At 46.8% G+C, this 20,601-nt stretch overlaps 2 protein-coding genes across 2 annotated transcripts; one reads left to right on the top strand and one right to left on the bottom strand.

Annotated features, from left to right (window-relative positions):
* Window positions 1-3,813: 3,813 nt before the first annotated feature.
* On the bottom strand, window positions 3,814-6,304 carry LOC137877521 (breakpoint cluster region protein-like). The gene has a single exon (XM_068717475.1). It carries the CDS (start codon window positions 5,363-5,365, stop codon window positions 3,983-3,985), a length of 1,383 nt encoding a protein of 460 aa, XP_068573576.1. The 5' UTR covers window positions 5,366-6,304; the 3' UTR covers window positions 3,814-3,982.
* A 661-nt stretch (window positions 6,305-6,965) lies between these two features.
* Window positions 6,966-19,579, top strand: ift81 (intraflagellar transport 81 homolog). The gene is made up of 18 exons (XM_068717473.1): window positions 6,966-7,423; window positions 7,535-7,638; window positions 7,724-7,904; window positions 8,009-8,098; window positions 8,301-8,366; window positions 8,663-8,773; window positions 9,326-9,410; window positions 9,949-10,112; window positions 10,204-10,299; window positions 11,279-11,425; window positions 14,641-14,790; window positions 15,741-15,869; window positions 16,925-17,014; window positions 17,647-17,733; window positions 17,822-17,893; window positions 18,022-18,107; window positions 18,330-18,375; window positions 18,557-19,579. The coding sequence occupies exons 1-18, from the start codon at window positions 7,280-7,282 to the stop codon at window positions 18,737-18,739; spliced, it is 2,031 nt and encodes a 676-aa protein (XP_068573574.1). The 5' UTR covers window positions 6,966-7,279; the 3' UTR covers window positions 18,740-19,579.
* Window positions 19,580-20,601: the final 1,022 nt, after the last annotated feature.

Below are 20,601 nucleotides of genomic sequence, written 5' to 3'. Positions count from 1 at the left end.
AAAGTTGGCTGCCCTCGAGTGCTGCCAGCACTTCCTCTTGGGGGCCTACATTTACTCTAGGAAAGGGAGAGGCTGAATTCTTCAGCTTCCTTGACCACCAAACCTCAGATGTTGATGATCCAGGTACAATGACAGGCCTGTCTGGGCTTCCTTGAGGTACCTCAAATATTCATGAGTCTGCAATTAACCGGGAGAGCAGCCCAGCCTCGGTGTGACTCCTGCTGAGGCAGCAAGTCGTGTCGATCTCTGGACTGAGGCCAAGACATTCAGACAGCCGTCATCACCTTTTCAGACAGACCTTTCTACTTACAAAAACTCTGCCAAATCCTGATGAATGCATCCCAAAACACACAGAGATATTATGATTAAAACTAGGATAATGAATGGTGAGATGGATTATTTCCTCTTCCTCTCACTGGAACACGTTAACCGTGAGACGGTCGACACACTCAAGACCTTTCCAGAAGGCTGTGGCCACAGGCACGTCAGTGTCCTGATGATAATTAATTATGGCAAAATAGAGCCATCAGAGAGTTGGCCTCCTTAAAGGCCCACAGCTAATCATCAGCTCTATTCACAGCTGGGACTGACAATTGGCCTAGATAACCAGAAACCAGGAGACAACACTTATTCTTCTATTCATAGAGACAGGGTCCCCTGAGACGTGTCAATTTTAGACTGACCATTTCACGTCGATTTCACACCGCCATGCAGCCGAGTGTGTGCGGGACAAGCGTGGGTTTGGTTGGTGTCAGTTAGTAGGTGTTTCTAACGGTAAGTCAGTCATTTTTTCCCAGGCGGAGGCAGGCTGGCACCGTGCCAGACACTAAAAACACTCGGCGGCAGGGACCACGTCGACTCTTGGTCTGCTGCCGGCGCTCACATGTTCCACGACAGGGTGCAGAGCATCAACACGCACACGTCTAACCGTCCAGAAAGCCTCGATTTAGGTACGACCGCCGACTGGATTGTTCCGTTTACGCAGCTTTAATAGTTACACAACACTCAGCGAACTGGAGCACAAAGCGTCTTTGCAACACTGAGATTAAGTTGGCTTTACTAGGCTCATTTAATAGATTTGAGTGAATGCCGCAACGCTTTATGATAAATTAAACCCCCCCAAAAAACAAAAGAAATTCCAACTGCTCCCTCAAAGTCACTAACCACAACAAAGAGCAGTTTATTGTAAAAAGTTGCCTCAAAGCGGCTCCCTGCCCGAGGGCCTAATCCAGCAACGTGCACAGTCACGTTATTACAACACCAGAACATAAATCCACACTTCTGGTAATCCACAAAGCGAGGGCCACATGAGGCAGCTGTGTCGTTACATCAGCAACAAGTCTCCTCGAGACAAAGGCTGGACCTCGGGCTCTGCAGGACGGGGCCTTTAAACAGAGGGAGTGAGACAGGACGGGGCCTTTAAACAGAGGGAGTGAGACAGGACGGGGCCTTTAAACAGAGGGGGTGAGACAGGACGGGGCCTTTAAACAGAGGGAGTGAGACAGGACGGGGCCTTTAAACAGAGGGGGTGAGACAGGACGGGGCCTTTAAACAGAGGGAGTGAGACAGGACGGAGCGCACAACGAGGGGAACTCCAACAGATCTCACACTGGAAAGGGTCCACTGGTCACGAAGACGCACCACCGTGTAACGAGCATGAAGCTTCAAGCTTCACCGTAGAATCAGTAGTACGACTAAAAGAATTCATTCAGAACTTAAGGTCCACTTATTAGCTTTTAAAAAGGTGCAATGTGTGACATGTAGACACATCCTGCAAGCAAACAGGAGGATGCATTTCACCTCAGCTACAGGGCACTAATAACTAACTAACAGGACAACATTATGCAAAACTCAACCTCTGACAGCCGGTGAAAACAACAATGCTATTTAATAATCCCCACGTGTGCCGTTGGCCAATAGTTGCGTTACTAGTCTTTATGTTGCTGTGCAGTGCATGAACACTGTGACAGCTAGAGACTAGAAAAAGAACTACGTAAAGGTGGTGTTACAAGAGCGGACGGGCCGGGGCACGCTGGTTAGCAACGCAACACGTAGACAGATAGCACTGACACAACGTCAACACTGTGCCTCCTTCACATTCTGTTGATAATGTTGTAAACTAATACTCTGCTCAGATCTTACACGTTGATCACATGATCACATCTTCATGACAAAAGAGTTGAAAGCTTTGGAAAAAGCTAGTAAGAGGACCTTGAGTTTATCACAAAAATATATTGATTGCATTGTGGGTAATGTAGGATCCAGTGATCCATCTGCTCTTAATTATGTTTCAGCAAATGAAATAAGAAAACAAAAAGGAGCTACGCGTGTGAAAGCATCCTGACGACACGTCACCAGCACCGGCCCGACAAGCGGCACAGAGGAGTGGATTTGGACATTTCGGTCATCCGAGCGGCGTGCCAGCTTACACTTCATGCTGATTATATCACGGACTATCTGCTTGTTCGTCACATGCTTTGTGTCAAAGAGCTTTGGAGACCGGATCACCTTATATAACAACGCACTATTCTGCTCATCTGTTTAATCTGACCCACGGTGGAGCAGAGGCAAACAACTTCCCAGCTCCAATCCTAAAACGCTCTCTGCATCCCAATCCCTCTTTGGCCTCAACCAGCACCAGCGTCCTCGCGTCCCCCCGTGTCCTTCGCTGAGACAAATGGTCCTGCGGAGGAACACCGCACCGCCGCCTCTCCTTCTGTCCTTGGCGTTACCAGGCAGCCCAGACCACTCTCCTTATCCCACTTAACATTGTTGTATTGTCAACATGTCAATACTGGTGCTCAATGAGTGATTCTCCTATTGTGTTCACACATAACAACAGGAAACACTGATGGCAGGCGTTCTGATTGGAAGCCGCATGACACACTTTAAGCCCCTCGATCCTCTTCTTCTTCTTCTTCTTCTTCTCTTTTTTTAGTGAGTTGTCAGTGCTTTGTTTTTTTTTTTCTCTCTACCAGTCGCCTCCTGTAACAAAGAGCCTCCCCAAATCTATCACGCTAGACGAACCCCTTTAAGTTAATTACTCGGCACCAAGGACAACAACACTGATGTGCGCTGACACAAAAACACTCAGGGTGGACGGGGCCGAGCGACCGGGAGGCCTGGGGGCAGCCGGAGCATCGCCTGTGAGAGCGCTGCAGCACTCAGCGGGCAGAGAGCGGGGGGGGGCGCAACAACAGAGAGAGAGAGAGAGAGAGAGAGAGAGAGAGAGAGAGAGAGAGACAGAGAGAGAGAGACAGAGAGAGAGAGACAGAGAGAGACAGAGAGACAGAGAGAGAGCCAGAGAGAGACAGAGAGAGAGAGAGACACAGAGAGAGAGACAGAGAGACAGAGAGAGAGAGAGAGAGAGAGAGAGAGAGAGAGAGAGAGAGCAGGCCTGCTTACAAAAGGGGGATGAAAACACTCCTGAAAGAGCTGCAAAACCACTGGAATCAGTGTGTGTGTGTGTGTGTGTGTGTGTGTGTGTGTGTGTGTGTGTGTGTGAAGTCCATTTTGTCAATCCCAACCCCTTCATGGCAGGTTGACTTTTCACAGGCTCCCGACCTGGTGAGAACCACGCTTAACTGGGATGGGATGACGTTCCCGACACACACAGTACGGAGGAGACACAATGAAATGCTCATTAACAGGACCAGAAGATGAATTCAAACACACGGGACCTCTTTTTGTTAAATCATAATAATAAGTGAACCTGCTGATACCACAGAAAAAAAAGAAATGTGTGTTGTTTTTTAAAATAAAGTGCATAATAATCCTGGCTGCAGAAAACATTTTAGGATGGATTGAGTGTGTGAGGCTAAAATATTAGATGCATTTTACACATCAGTGACTTATTCTGGATCAACAGCAGTCTTTCAGAGCGTGATCAGAGGGCCTTTAATGGGCTTTCTAGTACGGTATCATCTCTACCCATTAGGAGACTTTCATGCTTTTAATCCTGACAAATGAAAGGCGTGAGGAATCATCTGTGTTGTGCCGTGTGTCTTGCAGACCTACCCAGATCTCCTTGAACACTGTTGTCGTGAGAGGTCCTGCTGGACGTGGTGGACTCCCCATCACTGGGCCAGACCTGGCCTGTTTTACGGACCCCTATGACGGAGGCCTCGGACACCGTCCCCTGCTGCTGCTGCTGCTGCTTCAGGCGTTTCTGAGACAGGGGCGTGGGCGGGCTGCTGCTGTCGAAGGAGTGCTGGGAGGGCGAGCGGCTTTTCTCCCTGTACATCTGATAGGCGGTGGGGCTGGGAGACACGTGGCTGGACTGGCCCGAGGAGAAGTCCTCCTCGCTGGACGTTAAGTTCTCGTTGGAGCTGCAGTCCGGCGTGTAGCCTCCTCCTACGTCGTCAAAGCTGCCGGGAGAGTAGGAGCGCCTCGGCCAGGTGAGGTGCGCGTCCTCCTCGACGCTGTGGTCCCTGATGTGGATGACCCGGGTGTCCCCGTCGGGCATCATTCCCCCAACATACACGCTGGTGTAGGGCTGGCACTCTGCTGACTCAGACTTCCCCCCAGTGGAGCGGATCACACCGTCTTTCAGGAAGTGAGGGCTGACCTCGGGGTCCTCATACGACCCGTTGTGGCTGCAGGTCCCCTCGGTGGACCTGCCTCTCTGAAGATCTTTGCCGATGTCCCCCGTGGCGGCCGACAGGTTCACCGGGAGGGAGTGCAGGGACCTCTTGCGCTCCATCTGCATGGCCTGAGTGCCCAGGGTGCTGATCTTCTCCGACACCTCCCTGTCGTTGACTTTCACCAGCCCTCGCTCTGAGTGGTACTCCATGTTCACGTAGAAAGGTTTCTCCTGTCCGCCCACGACCGACAACCCTCGGCCGTCTCCAGCCGTGTGAGAGTTGGCCCTCCTGATGCGCTCAAAGTTGGACCTCAGAGCGGCCACAGAGCCCGTGCCCAGTGGGAAATCGGGGATCTCTGAGTCCTGGTGCACTGGTGACACCCCACCCTTCTGTTTGGCCGGGGACGCACCATCCATCTCTCCTTCTGGATGTGGTTTACACCTGGCTGTCTTGCCAGGCCCCCTCTGCTGCTGCTGCTCCTCCACTGGTGCCTCTTCTGTGTGGGGCCTCTGGTTGTCTGGGTCTCCATCAGTCATGTGGGGCGTGCTTTTAAACCCCCACCGCTGCCCGTCGTAGGACTTCCTCTCTTTTGCGAGCAGAGTCTGCAGGTAGATCATCCGAAAGCGCTCCTTGTTTACTTCCTTCTCCAAGTGCCGGATAGAAGTCTTGCATTTGTCCAGCTCCTGTTCAATGTTCCCCAGTGAGTTCAGCTCCATGCAAGGGGGGTCGGACTCGGGAAACTGGGCTCTCCATGCTGCTACAAACCCCACCGGTTCCACCATTGTTATTAACTCTCACATTAACTATTCAATCCACTAACAACACAATGACACACATTCCTAAAGCCTGGACTGGACTGGACTGTTTACGACTCAAAGCTTCCATGGTGCTACAGCAGGCGACGGAAAGGGAAAGTGTTCTCCAGATGAAGGAAGGATCCACTTCACAGGGAAGAGAACCTGTTTAGTTTACAGTCTCTACTCACAAACAAGGAGAAACCCCCACAGAGGCGAGATCACCGGTCCAATCCCTTTACTCCTTTTGACACAGTCCAAGAAATGTGACTTTATCCTTTTATTCTTCACGTGATCCCTTCTTGTGCTCGTCTATTCTCTGGAGATCCTCTGTCTTCCTCTGTGTTTGGTGTCAGACTGACTCGCAGCTCTCTGGTGTTGTGGCTCTTCGTCAGCAGCAGCAGCAGCAGGAGGAGGAGGAGGAGGAGGAGGGGCTACATGGATGAGATTTAGGCTTAGGCTACACTCCAAATACATAAAAAAAACAATGATGATTATTCAAAATGCTGTTTCTAGTAAAAAACAAAAAAAACAAACAGTGTTTCCAGGTAAAGCTGATTACGACAAGAGGAAATCCACCAGAACACACATGTGCACGAGGAAACGCGCCGTGACAGTTATACGACGCACGGTCTTAAAAAGAAAGGAGATTTAAACTTAAAGACACTTTAAAGGCAGAAGACGTCCCACGACGTGATGCGCATGTGCTGTGTGTCTTCAGGTTGTTATAGTTCAGGTGCACGAAGAAAAAAAGAGGTCCCGACCGTCCAAACAACTATCCTTTGTAACGTTAGTTCAAATTCAGGCTTGATTGTTTACCCACAATACGAACACAGCTTAATGTTGTCCGACCTGAGCTCTCTCTCTCTCTCTCTCTCTCTCTCTCTCTCTCTCTCTCTCTCTCTCTCTCTCTCTCTCTCTCTCTCTCTCTCTCTCTCTCCGACACTGCGCACTTGTCGTTAAGCTCTGAAAACTCTGATTGATCCAACCAAAGTTCATCGTGTGGCCACATGAAGTCGTTCCTTGTGGAAATGTCGCCACCTGGCGGTTTAAAAGTTCCTATGAATACGACGTGGTTCTTTATCCTCAATAACTGAGAAGTGGTAACTAACTGTAACATTAACGGGTTTTTTTGTGCGCAGTTAAATGCAACATTTCGAGATGTACTATCTAGACGTGTTAATGTTGCGGTGTATATGGTATTAGGTTGTTTGTAGCCTACCATTGTTGTTGTTAAACTGCATTAAAAGGTGAAGAGAAGATCCATACATGTCACATTGTTTTCAAGATATTTTCTGCGTTTAGCCATCATCAAACAAGCTGCAAGTTCATTTTTAATGTATTTTATTTTAGCTGGAGGGTAACGTTATTGAAATGTTCAGTTCAAGGAATACAATCTATAGATTTTAAGACTTTTTCAGATTAAATATCTAGATGTCCGAATGCTATCTGACTGTTTAATATCTATAATGTATAACTTTCCATCAACTTTTGTCTTCTTCTCTCAGCGTAAAGCCATCTGCGCACATGTAGCGCAACGATAACGCTCTTCATCACTATGTCAAAGCTACTTCCGGTTAGCAACCAATCCGCGACGCCGTCTTGGTTTCCATGGGGCTGGTGACAACAACCGCTGAACTAGCAAACTGACTAATTAAAAAGTCAAACTAACATACCTATCGGAGACTTGACTTTATCATTTGTATATAGTTGTGTGCCGTTGTCGCCAGCAGATCGGGTGGATGCATTTGTAGAGGTTTCTCTGCAGGTTGGATAGCGTGTTAGTCGACGCCAGAGAGCTAACCGCTAAGCTAGTTAGCTAAACGTTAGCTTCGGCTAAACCAGAACAAAAAGAAGCGTTAATTCGTTAATTTACTGCGAGCGCGTTTCGTATCGTTCAAGATGAGTGAACAGCTGAAATTCATCGTTGAACAGCTTAACAAGGACCCGTTCAAGAAGAGCTTTAACCTCATCACGTTTGACTCCCTCGAACCGATGCAGCTGCTGCAAATATTGAATGATGTTCTGGCTGAAATAGACCCAAAGGTGGGACACTGACGTTTGAGTCAGTGCAATGCAGTGCACACATGTTGTATGATAATCAGCCTAAATTAATCAGACCTCGGTAACGCTTTTTGCCCCTACTCATGTCTTCAGCAAGCTCTAGATATCCGTGAAGAAATGCCTGAACAAACCATAAAAAGAATGTGTGCTCTGCTGGGGATGCTGAAATACAAACCTCCTGGCAACCTCTCTGATGTGTAAGTAATAGCATTCAATGAGAATATGAAATAGCCACATTTATGTCTAGACCTAGCAATGTTTTCACCATATTCTCTCATGCAGGAGCATCTTCAGACAAGGCTTGGTGGCTGGCAGAAAGCCCGTGGTCCATCCCATCCTCCACTGGCTGCTACAGAGGCTCCCCGAACTGAAGAAGAGGGCCTACTTGGCTCGCTTTCTAGTCAAATTGGAGGTGCCGGCAGAGTTTCTGCAGGATGATGTCATCAACGACACCTCTCACCAGGTTGACACCTTATTACCCACACGCGTGTCGTTTCCTAGTTTTTGGAAATCGCTAATAACCTAAAATGCAAAAGAGGCTGTGCGTTGACTGTTGTGTGTTCACAGTATGAAGAGCTGGTGGAAGGTTTTAAGACGTATCACAAGGAGTGTGAGCTGCTGAGGACTTCTGGCTTCTCCACAGCAGAAATCAGAAGGGTAAGAAACAACCAGTGACTCTTTACACTCACTGTTTGTCCACATTTATTGATGCCTTCCTCCTCAGTGTGAAAATGTCACGTGTTGAAATGAATTTGTTTTTCAGTTTGAACCTTGTTAATGATATAAAAATCCGCTTTCTGAAGCTTCGTTGATATAATGCACCAAATCAAAGACTCCCTTTTTTCCTCTCCAATAACAGGACATTAGTGCGATGGAGGATGAGAAAGACCAGCTCATCAAACGTGTGGAGAGGCTGAAGAAGAGGGTAAGGCAGCCTGTTCAGAGGGGCCCCTTTACTCCTCGAATGCTTGGAGGGCTTTAGGATTCACTGTGGAATGAAAACATGACCCCGGTCATATATTATCAGCCTCTCTAATAGACCTGACAGGTCTCTGACAGGCTGCAAGGCTGTCTTAACAAGGCTGTGAAGTAACGAGGTGCTGATTTAACGGCTCTTACTTGTCGGCCTTTGCCAAAAAGGTGAAACGTGACTCTGTTAGACGTGCTTGGATTTCTCTGCAGACCATGTGACAGCCTCACGCTAACTTGTGGATCCACTAGGTGGAGTCGGTGTCCAACCATCAACGGATGCTGGAGCAGGCCAGACAGCTGCGGGTGGAGAGTGAGAGAGAGGAGTCACTGACTCACCAGAAGCAGGAACAGAAGAACCAAGTAAACGCTTGTGACATTGATGGTGGTTTATCGTTACATTTGCTCACCGTGGTATAGTTTACTGAGACATTGCAGACCAGTTGTATGCTCTCTGCTTTGCTTTGGCAGACTGAAAAGAACGATATTAGGGCTATAAAAGAGCTCAATATTAAAGATAATCGGTTGCAAAGTTGCAGCCCTATTTGATGTAGACATCAACAACAGAGACGCTTCAAATAACAATATAAAGTTGCTTTCAAACACTTTTGTTGAGACATTTTGCATACAGCTGAAACGACCAGTCTATTAATCCACTAGTCAACGTCACGTAAGTCAGTTTCTAAGCTGAGATGTTAAAAATTTCCATTTCAAAATGTAACCTGGAACATTTTTCACTATTATCTGACATTTTAAAGACAAAACAATTCATGTATTCATCAAGACAATGATCAGACGGTTCATCATCACGAATGAGAGTAGTAGTCTTAAATGTTAAACAAACCAATTATCAACGGTTACTGAACGTTAAGGCTCCCACATTACCTGTGTTAGTAATCACTTTGGTGTGTTCAGCTGTTCCAGGCAGAGCAGAGGCTGCAGAGATCGCATCAGCAGTTGAAGGATTTGCGACAGGCAGCAGCAGATGCCAATCCAGAAAGTGAGTACCCATGTCCTGCTGTTGCCTCTGCAGGACGCAGCTGGAAGGGGAAGTCACCGCAGAGCATTAGGAGGTCTCTCAGCTAATAGGTTCTCATCTATTGAGACCCTCTAATTATGCCGATCTTTGAAGCGCGATCACGGAGCTTATCTAATGCTGAAATTGTCTCCTTTTGTTCTCATCTGCCATTGGGCCCTTCAGCCAGAGGAGAGATTTACACATTTACAGTTTCTAAAATGACCGTCGCAATGCAGACGAGGGCGGGCCGCACAATTAAAGTCACTTATCACAATTCCTGTACAGTATGTGCGTGTCCAAAGAAGTCCTGTGAATGCTCATCGTCTGACTATTACATTCTAAAAGTCCGCTTCAATGTCAGTACAGATATTAGTGGTGTGTTTTCCACATGCTTAGATGGTTTGCGTGCGTTAAAGATATTCAGCTTTTCTCAGTGAGTAATTAGAGTTGCACAAAGCCTGACAGGATTACAAACACGCTGAGCTCAAAGTGCTTAATTAAAACGCTCCGTCTCTTTCAGGCTTAATGAAGAGGCTTGAAGAGGAGATCAAGATCAACTCCTACATGGTCTCTGAGAAGCTCCCCAAAGAGCTGGAGGGCATGAGGCGTACGGTGCAGTACCTGCAGAAAATTGCGTCGGAGCCCGCCATGGGCCAGGCCGACCTCCAGGAGCTGGAGGACAAGGTCGGGACCAGGATGTGGCGTCAAGTCTCTATGCCTCCATACGCTGCAACATAGAATGTCTCTGAGTGTTGTGCAACTGTCCCGTTCTCAGATTAAAGAAGTCGATGCTCAGATCAACCAGCTGATTGAGAAGAGGATGATGAGAAGTGACCCCATGGACGACAAACTGACCCTTTACAGACAACAGGTGCTACATTTACTTTCATGTCTTTCATCTGTTTGTCTATTTCGTCTCCAGTGAGCTTGGCCCTGTGGGTGCTGACTGTGATGCTGTGTGACGTCAGTCTTTGCTGGCCTCGTGCACATGCACGTGCACGTGATCAACAAAACGAGGACCCACTCGTACAGAACCAGCTCCGTAGCGCAGCTAGAGGTCAACAAATCCAGAGAGACACTTTAGGGATGAGGTGCCTTTTAAAGGTTAACCAGTATTTCTCTTAGAGATATCAGTGCATTGATGCATTGGATCGTTTATTTATTTGCCAACAAGGCAGGGACAGCAGTGCACGTGTTTCCTTTCTCTCCTCTCTTCTTGTGAAGGACTGGTACACGGTGAATCCAAACTAACACGTTCAAACACCAAAGACGCAAGTCAACACAGACTAACTAACTAACTAGAGCAGCAACTCCTGTGTTCTGTGAGGTAGAGTGATTGTTTGTCGATGGAGTCCTGTAGTTTTGTAGAGAGCCTAGATAACAGTTTCAGTTCCCTGTTGAAAGGTTGTCTGACGACAAGGTAAAGTGGTTAAAATGTTCCAAACATAGCATCCACTTAAACTGATAGGGATTTTTTTTTTTTTAGGCGCGCTTTTATTTTTTAGGCGGCTAGAATACATTTTGCTGCCCGTACTCCTGCATGTCTCTCCAAACCGGTAGTGTACCGATACGTCATCTTCTGTAGGTAATACACTAAGTACCTCATCCAACAAATCTGAACTGTCCCTTTAATATGAGCACAGAGAAACTTTCCTCATTCAACAGATGAATGTGAAAATAGCCTCCTAGTGTCAAACGCTGCACAGAAACGCTCACACATGCAAGCGATGTGACAATTGGCAAAACACACTTTTTGAGTGTAAGGGGACATAAAGGTTTTTACTGGCTCCTATTTGTTGCCCTGATAATATCCCCCCCCCCCCTTATCTAATACACCGTGACTCTTGCAGGCCTCCATCATCATTCGAAGGAAGGAATCAAAGGCGGAGGAGCTTCAGGAAGCGAGGGAGGAGCTGGCCGCGGCCGAAAGGGAGCTGAAGCAGAGGAGCAGCCAGGCTCAAGCCTCAGAAGGTGGAGAGGTCATCCGGGGTGATGAGGTACAGCGGTTTGAAGTTCTTCTTCAACTCACAAAGAAATGCAGTCACTAAATGTCTTCTACCATGTTGATCTTATTAAGCTGGACGGACAATAGCCAAGAAAAGAAACATTTTTCTGCACAATTCTCTTCTTTTTGTTCGTTGCAGCATCGCCTAGAACCTCACAGCTTTATCTCAGTGTGCACTAGTAGATTTGCAAACCCCGGAAAACACAAAGAGGCTATTTCTGTTCTTATCTAAACACAGACGAGCTCACTGTCTAATGTTACTTATCCCCTTTCCTTACTCTCCCCCACATTCCCATACAGAGAATATCCAGAACAAGGAACCGTACTGTACAAACTGCCTGAAAAACGGCCTTTTCCCCAATCTCCAGTGTCATCAATCTCCTAATTTAAGTCAGCTGGACACTTTAAGCAGACTTTGGAGCATACAACCTTTTGTCTTTATTTATATAACGTGACGAGGAGGATGTGCTCTTCCTACTTTCAGAGAGATGGCACGGTCTGCTCTGAGCTGTCATGTTGACGAATAGAACTTCACTATTGACGGGGAGAAAGGGAAAAACCTAATATTGTCGCAGTTAGGTGAGAAAATCCTCGAGCGGCCCCTTCTGGCCCATGCGTACACTGAGCTTATAGGTAGAGTCGGTTACAACCAGTTGTGTAGCAGCAGAGGGACGCTGGTAGATGGGGCACAGCTGGGACCACATGTACCGCGTGAAAGAGAACGTCTACAGCCAGATGTGTGACGCACAGGGGAGTAGTTTTAGTTCGATGTCCGTGAGTTGAGAGCTGGGATCTTTGCTGAGGCAAAAAAAGAGGAACATTTTCCATCACAAACCATACAATGCTAAATGTAGCATCTTAGCATCAGTGCGTTATTGCCACAATACTACTCATCCCATCCTAAGCATTTTCATGAGCAGTGGGCTAGCGTGAAGCGCCCAGTGGAGGCTGGAGGTTCTGTGTCTCGCTTAAGAACACTTGGACATGCAGAGAGGAGGAGCCGGGGAATCGAACCGGCAGCCTTGTGGACAACCCGCTCTAAAGCATAAGTTACAGCCGCCCCTCTTAGATAATTGCTTAAGTAAACCTTTTCAGGCCTCCATAGTGCAGTTTACGGTTTCTACAAAATTGGTCAGATCTTCAAAGAAATTGTTCTGGATAGTTATTACAGAGCACATAACTGTAGGAGGGTGATGTTTGTGCAGCACAAACAAAACTAATGGTTCCTCAACTTCTGGCAAATAGAGGAAATCAAATATCCGTGGAAAGTAAATCCGTCTAACGTGTTTATTTGTTTCAGTAATGAAAGAGAACGCAATCATCTGAGCAATGCAGCGGAGGAGGAGTAGCAAAGTCTTCTTTGTGCTGGAAGGAATATTATGAGATGGTATGAGACAGAAGCTCGCGTGTGTCGATGTTCTGAATAAATGATGACAATATATTACAGTTGATGGGAGACTGACATGCCTTTTTAAGTCTGACTGAAATGATGAGAGGGAGCTGTTTGGAGCGACAAAGAGGGCCCTTGAGACTCAACATGAAGGAAGTTAATGGAAAATAATTTGTCAGACGCAGCTTATCAGACTCCTCGGTAGTTTCGGGCCGTCGGCCACAGTGGAGATGATCACTTTATCGGAGGTATTTTCCATCCTGCGGGTTATGTGTCATCACATGCCGCCCACCAACTGCAGGGTCTCTCTGAGAGGGATGACTACATCTGCTCGTCGCTGGTTGGCCGGTAACACGAAACCACTTTATCAACCGGCCTCATCGCGCCGGTTAAATTTAGTCTTACTGCGGGCAAGACACCATCACACACATCACCCAACACGCTTGCTTTTTCTTTCGAAACGTCAGGACGTGGCTTACATTCTTATCTTTGAAAGGATGCTCTGCTACTGTACAGCGCACACAGTTATTTGGAGTATCTGCTGCACCGTTCGGGTTTCTGTTGACTTGTCTGCAGCTGAGTGTGTGTGTGTGTGTGTGTGTGTGTGTGTGTGTGTGTGTGTGTGTGTGTGTGTGTGTGTGTGTGTACTGTGCGTCTGCAGTAAGCGGTGTTATGACTGCGCTGTCGGCCAGTTTACCAGCAATTGTTTTGGGGACACACTGTCGGGAACGCTATGCAGTATTATTCTGCTGTGCTAATTCCTCTCTCAGCCATGTCTGCCCTTGATGTCCCGAAATACACAAAGAATAAATGCACACACACACACACACACACACACACACACACACACACACACACACACACACACACACACACACGGATACATGGAACCCCAAAGGACATAAAGCACATTCTGTGATTTCTGGGGCTGTTCTCCCGTGTCCATGTTCATTTATAGCTGCTCTTCATTGTGGAGGCGTTTGATTGTCTCCCGACAGACATTCAGGGTGACTGAACATCCACTAAAAGCAGCTATTCTGCCAGATGAAGCTGCTTGCTGTACATAGCTGGCTGTGACTCTGAAAGGATCGAGTGACTGTTTCAGGTCATGGCATGGCCCCCGGTCACTGCTGTTCTCTAATCCCTTCCCTCCCCTGGCTCTCAACCCTTTGTCTTCTCCGGTGGCCATTCATAGCATCTCAGCTGTGCCGGACACCGCGCCGTCCAATATGAACTGTGTTTGTGCCTCTTTCTTTGCATTTCCCAAAGAAACAGTTACAATCTCTTGCTGGTAGCAGGAACGGGAGCATCGGTTTCACTAAAAATCAACATTAATCATTACAATGCATGCCTGTTTATATATTAAAGGGGTCACTGGTACTGACAGACCCACACTCACAGACTTCAGCTGACCCTCAACTCGCTGTTTAGCGTCTTTCAGCGTGTTGTTTTGAATTTACAGCCTGCAAATGCTCTGTTCCGGTTCAGAGTCACTGCTCGTAGTTTACAGATGCTGCAGGCAAAATCTCACTACCTGCCCAGCACCAAAGGTCAGGAGGGCAACGCTAGTGGCCAGCTGGTGAACAGAGGGGAGTAGTTAGCAGGTTAGGAGACAGATATAGACAGACATGAGTCAACTCCAAATCAATGCTAATGTTGCTCTGAGAAAACAAAGACCATATATTCAGTTAATGCAGGTTTAAAGACTGTTAAATATCAGTGTATTTGAAAGCAGTTAGCGGTTTAGTATTCACTTTCCTAAAACTAACACCTAGTGCTCTGTTTGATGTCGAATTCTGTTTCTTTGTCCTTCAAAGATGAAACGTTTGGTGGTGAAGTTGCGCAGCAAGGGAACAGTGTACAAGAAGCAACGTCAGGAAATTGCTGAGCTGAAAGCCGAATATGGAGTCCTGCAACGAACGGAGGAGATCCTCAGGCAGAGACACGAGACCGTCCAACAGAAGCTGGTAACTCTGAGACTAACTCCTGTGTTTAACGTTCACCTTAACGTAGCGCGAAGGAAGGAACGGGATCCACTCGTTACCTTTTTATGTTAAGTCTCGTACAAGCTGTAAGCAAAACTCCATTAAATTCACATATAACCACTGATGAGTAGGTAGGTAGATGAACAGGTGAGGTTCTTTTATTAAATCATTGGCAGTTGACATTCGAATGCCACATTGACCATCATTTCTTATCCAATGAGCAGCTTCAGTCAATTTCAATTAGTTGCACCAGAGCACTTGGGCCGTGGTCATTAAAGGCAGCGTGAGTAATCGTCTCCCTGCTCGCATGCTGCCATGTTCCAAACATGCCGCTTTCACTCCATCACCTCATTCACGCAGTTTGCGCTGACGGAGAAGAGGTTCCTGGAAAAGGCTTCACGCCTCCCCTCCCCTCGCGTCACCTGACTCGCTGACAGACGGTCTGACGCAGGCCGAGCTGCTATTCCTGACGGCTGCATCTGCCGCTCCTCCTTTTGTCTGCACCCCACCAAAGCAATTCAAGTGTTCCTTGTGATCTAGCTGCCGATGTGTCTGCCCCTCTCTCTTCACGTGTGAGCTCTAGTTCTTCATGCATTTAATGGCATCTTTTTTCATTTGTTTATCAGCCATAGAGGGAGTCAAATGATGGATGTGATGAGTGGGTTGCTCTGTTACTGCAACTGAGATATGCTGTCACAAAAATCTTTTTCCATTTTCAAAGAGTTTTCAACAAAGGTGTATCTTGTGGTTTGTTTAAAATCATTTTAAAGCAAGGAATGCACTCACATTGTGAAGTTGTTGGTGGCACACTTGCTGATGGTTGCTGTAGACATTTGTCGTGACTCGTGATGGATTCGTAACGAGTCCGTGTGACCGTTTGACTTCACTGCTCGGTTTGCTCGTACGCTTGTGTCTCTGTTGTGTTTTTCAAGCAAACTGTGGAGGCTGAGAAGGGCATCTCTGGCTACAGCACCACTCAGGAGGAGCTGGAGAGGGTGTCGGCCATCAAGAGCGAGCTGGACGAGAAGAAGGGCCGCACACTGGATGACATGTCTGAAATGGTAACTGCACAAAGGAGCAATCCATCCTAAGTATGTAAAAATGTTTTTCCTAAAAACCTCCCGGTGCGACGTCTCCTCTTGAGGACAAATCATGTTTGTGATTCCTAGAACTCTGTGAAAATGCTTTTAAAGCATTTGGAGCCTCATCTTGGTGTTTTTTTGGAGCTACAGAGACGTTACAAACCAGATTATTTCATAAACTGAACGTGCATGATTGTAACAACAGGATCACGGATCATTTCACAACAGCGAATGACATTTTTTGAATTTATACAATTTGCTGTTTTGTATTTAAGTCTGTTTTCTCCCAATTCTCCCTCGTAAAAGAGAGATAAAATCTCACTAGGATTATCCTGGATAAAGATAGGTTGAATAATCATAAAATAACATATTTTAATAGTCCCGCCCTATTGACAAAATAAGGACAATTAGTTATAAAATGTGTGTATATTTACACACATTTTAGTGGTCGATAAGCACAAATATTGTGCAGTTCCATTCATAAAGGCCACAGACGATAATCTGAGTCGCAGCACAAACAGGTAAACGCATGATCCCAGCATGGCTCACAGCGTCTACCTCATTCATTACCCTGTCGTTCTTTTGAGTCAAGGCCCAGAGGGAAGCAGTTGCAGCTGATTAGGCCAACCTCCAAGCCGTAGTGACTTTGTCGATCCGCTTGGCAGCTCGTACTTTTGCACACGTTCATAATGATGGAGTCAAACATCCCTGGCTCCAACCTGAAAGCAGTCCTTTTGCGATGGCGCTGCCGTGAAGCTGGAACCTATAACGTTTTAATGACCGTCACTGAATATTGTCATATAACCTTTATTGTGGCACTTTTTTTACAATCGGTGTTGATGAGATTTGCCGGGTTGCACCTGTCTGGTGATAACGCTGCCTGACTTAATCGTCTCAGCCGCTCATTAGTCACAGTCGCATTACCTGCTGTTCAGCATTAAACACCTCTCAGTCTGCTCAGTTTGTATTGTAATACTGATCTTGTTGTGCTCATTGTTTTAATGCGGTGTGTGCTATCGGCTTTGCTTTCACAGGTGAAGAAGTTGAACTCTATGATAGTGGAGAAGAAGTCGGCTCTAGCGCCCATTATAACAGAGCTGAGGTCACTGAGGCAGCGGTGTCAGGTGAGCGTCGCCCGCATCACAACACCTCTACGTCAAAGAATCCCCACAGCCTATCAGTTAGTCCACAGAGTCTGTGAGTCCGTATTCTGAAACAAAACGAGATGCAAGTCATTCATAATCCACCATAAATCATACAGTGAAAAATACAGATCACAAAGCAAGGCCTGTGAAAATAATCCGTTTACGGAGGGATCTTCACTGCGTCTACAGGCCAGTTAGGGTTAACTGTGTCTGTGTGTTATCGTGGACGGGGTCCATTAAGAATAATTTACATAGTCCATAAATACATTGCACAATGGGAAAGCCCCCCCACATCGCTGAGCTAAAGCGGTGGATTACTTTTTCCTACACGTGTTCCCAGAATCCCTCTTCCATCTTACGGGAGAATGAAGAGGAAAACATAAATAGACTTTTGTAAGAGCCTGCTGCAAGTTAACCTGCTCCAATGCCAGCTGTGATGGTTTGTTTACGTGAAACATATTGAGAGCGTGACGAGAGGGCTGACAATTGTGCATTCTATGCATTTGTCTCACTTCTTCAAACTGTATGTTAAAGCTTTTGTCTCTCACATTGTGTGTGTGTGTGTGTGTGTGTGTGTGTGTGTGTGAGCGTCTGGATTCCTCTCTCAACAGGAACTAACCCAGGAATACGAGGACAAGAAGGCGCAGTATGAAAGCTGTACTGTTGGTTTGGAGAGCAACAGGTCTAAATTGGAGCAGGTAGGGTTCTTATCCCACACTAGATGGGGTATAGCTAACAATATATGAATACATGTGTATCCAGTGTGTTCTTGTTTTTAATCCACAGGAGGTGAAAGCATTGATGGGGGAGACGGCACAGGAGGAGAATCAATATCATTATATCAACTCCATGTCAGAGGCAAGTATTGTTTTACAGATTGTTGCCTAAAGCCACATGGGTGGGTGTCTAACACGGCAGTAACTTGCTGCCCACACGGGTGCTGGGTAAAAAAAAAAAAAAAAGGTTCTCATCTCGGCCCTCCACAGATCACTGAGATGCAAATACAGCGGGCGGCTGAAGAGATGAAGGCCTACGTGTCCTCTGATCCACAAGAGAGGAAGAAGGCCATCAGGTGAGCCAGGCCAGCCAGCTGCTCGCAGGATGAATACACTCCTCACCTCCGACAGCTCTCATTACAACACCGTCGGTTCAGCTGCTGTCACTTTACTCCGTCACACTCCTCACCGCACCCTGTGATATCAAGATAAGCCGACGCACCGCACCTTCTTTTTGCAATGACGGGTGAAAGCAACGCGCTCGCCTTTTGAATGACGTCCGTCTGCTTCTTTCGCAGGGAAGTGTACATGAAGAACATTTCAGAGCAGGAGTTACTTGGCAAGGTGAGAAAAGAACTGTAGACGCTGTTATTCTGTCAAGAGCAGACGAGGAAACTCACTGTACGCTTACAGTGCTGCTGTGAAGTAGATGGAGTGTGTGTGTGTAAACAGTGAGCAGGCTCACATTGTACAGAAAAGTCTATTTTTACCAGTCTGTCTTTTTTTTTCTCTCTGTGGATTCCAGAAGCTACGTGAGAAGCAGAAGATGGTGAGGGAGAGCCACAGCGATAACATGGAGCAGATGAAGATGTGGCGTGACCTGGAGCAGCTGATGGAGTGCAAGAGGCAGTGCTTCATACGGGCTCAGAGCCAGGCTTCTATTGGTCAGGTGATCCAGGAGGGAGGAGAGGATCGGCTGGTGCTGTGAGGACCCGTCCAGGCGGGAGTCAACTGCAGGTCACCTACAGTACATCGACGACACGGTTCACCTTAACATCCTGTCGGACACGACGGCACAAGGTTTGTTGGGTTCTTCGCGCGGTTCATCTGGTCCGGTCGAGTGTCACGTTATCTCGCGTCGTTTGAGAGCGGACAGCTTCAGAACACGTGTAGCGGGAGGCGTCGCACGACTCCCGTTTTCACTTTCTTTGGCCCCTGAAGACTCCATTCCGCCGTATCTTTTGAGAACACCCTTTCAATCACAGTGTCCGGAGATAGCAGCGTACAAAGTGGTGCACTCGGGTCGTGTCCGCCGTCAACTATATTTGGCATCGACCACCGTGACCTTGGAGGCGGTGTCTTGCCAATTTTGGGATTCACGAGGGACGTCCGTCGCTTTGGACCGTGCAGATGAAATAATCCTATTATTCTGCTTTTTATATCATAACAGACACCATTGTTCTATAATAGATGTTTATTTCAAGATAACTTTCTATATTTAAGACATGTTAGTTTGGTTGTTTATGTATTTCTATTAAATGTATATTTATATCACTTTTGACTCATTCATTATAATAAAACAAATGCAAAATTCCTGATTATGATAAAGATGTATTCACATAGTTCAGTTTAAACAGAATTAGTAATAGAGTGATTACCTGATACTAATAGATCATTTACTTGATTAAGAGCATTATATTGTGTTGCCTTTATACCAGGTTGTATATACGACAAACCAGATGGAGTCTACGAGAAGGAAGCCATTAAATTGTCAACATGATAATCTTCATTACTGATTAACTCATAAATCAATTTTAACTCATGAGGGACGGGATGAATTGTAGTTCCTGTACAGAAGTTTGATTACTTTTTAAGTAAAGAAAATAAACTTCAAAGTCCACACAGACTACGGTTCGAGGGCCTCGTATTGTCCCCGACAAATATCTACATGTATCCACACACACACACACACACACGCACACACACATGCGCGCACACACACACACACACACACACACACACACACACACACACACACACACAGAGAAACTTCATCTGCTGTTGACAGCCTGTGTCAGGGGCTCTTGTGCCAAGCGGATCAAGTGTGCATTGTCAAAGGCAGCTTGATGTCCAACTGGGCAGTGCCACGCTATTATTTTTCCAGCACCTTGTGCTTCTCGGGGTCCTATGCTGCTATTAAGACGTGTTAACGGATGATTCACGCCGGTGAATATATGCGCCCTACATAACAACGGGGGTCTGAAAGTTGACAGAGTTCCCTCGCCCCTATTGGGCAACTCTGCTTCCTTTTTTGACCGTTGGTACGCCGGTGTGGTCGACTCGTCAGGCTGGCTTTATTGATCGTACCTGGTAAAGAAGACTTTCTTGAGTTGTCTGGAGGCACTGGTTTGTCTCAAAATGTCCCATCGTTTCTGTCCTCAGGTACTGTAAATCCTTTGTCTGCGACAGGCCTGAGACATTGATCTGTCGCCAGTTTTTCTGTTCTCTATTCTGAGCATGAACTCATTCCTGCTACAGGCGAACACGGGCCCCTAGTCAAGTGTAAATGAGGTCGTAATACAATAAGACACGGGGCCCCTGTAATGGGAAGCCTGTAGTCTGGGAGAATGTGTAGCGCAGACTGTGAATCCAACGGGTTACACTTAACTGTGTGTGTGTGTGTGTGTGTGTGTGTGTGTGTGTGTGTGTGTGTGTGTGTGTGTGTGTGTGTGTGTGTGTGTGTGTGTGTGTGTGTGTGTGTGTGTGTGTGTGTGTGCGGTACCATCATCTATGATATTGAGAGAAAAACGACACAAGTGAGTTAAAGGTAGAAACAGGAGCAGTACATGT

Source organism: Cebidichthys violaceus, unplaced genomic scaffold (assembly GCF_023349555.1).
Source record: "Cebidichthys violaceus isolate CVI_PGR_0920_01 unplaced genomic scaffold, fCebVio1.0.p SCAF_210, whole genome shotgun sequence".
In the NCBI taxonomy this organism is placed as follows: domain Eukaryota; kingdom Metazoa; phylum Chordata; class Actinopteri; order Perciformes; family Stichaeidae; genus Cebidichthys; species Cebidichthys violaceus.
This window is presented reverse-complemented; position numbering and strand designations above follow the sequence as displayed.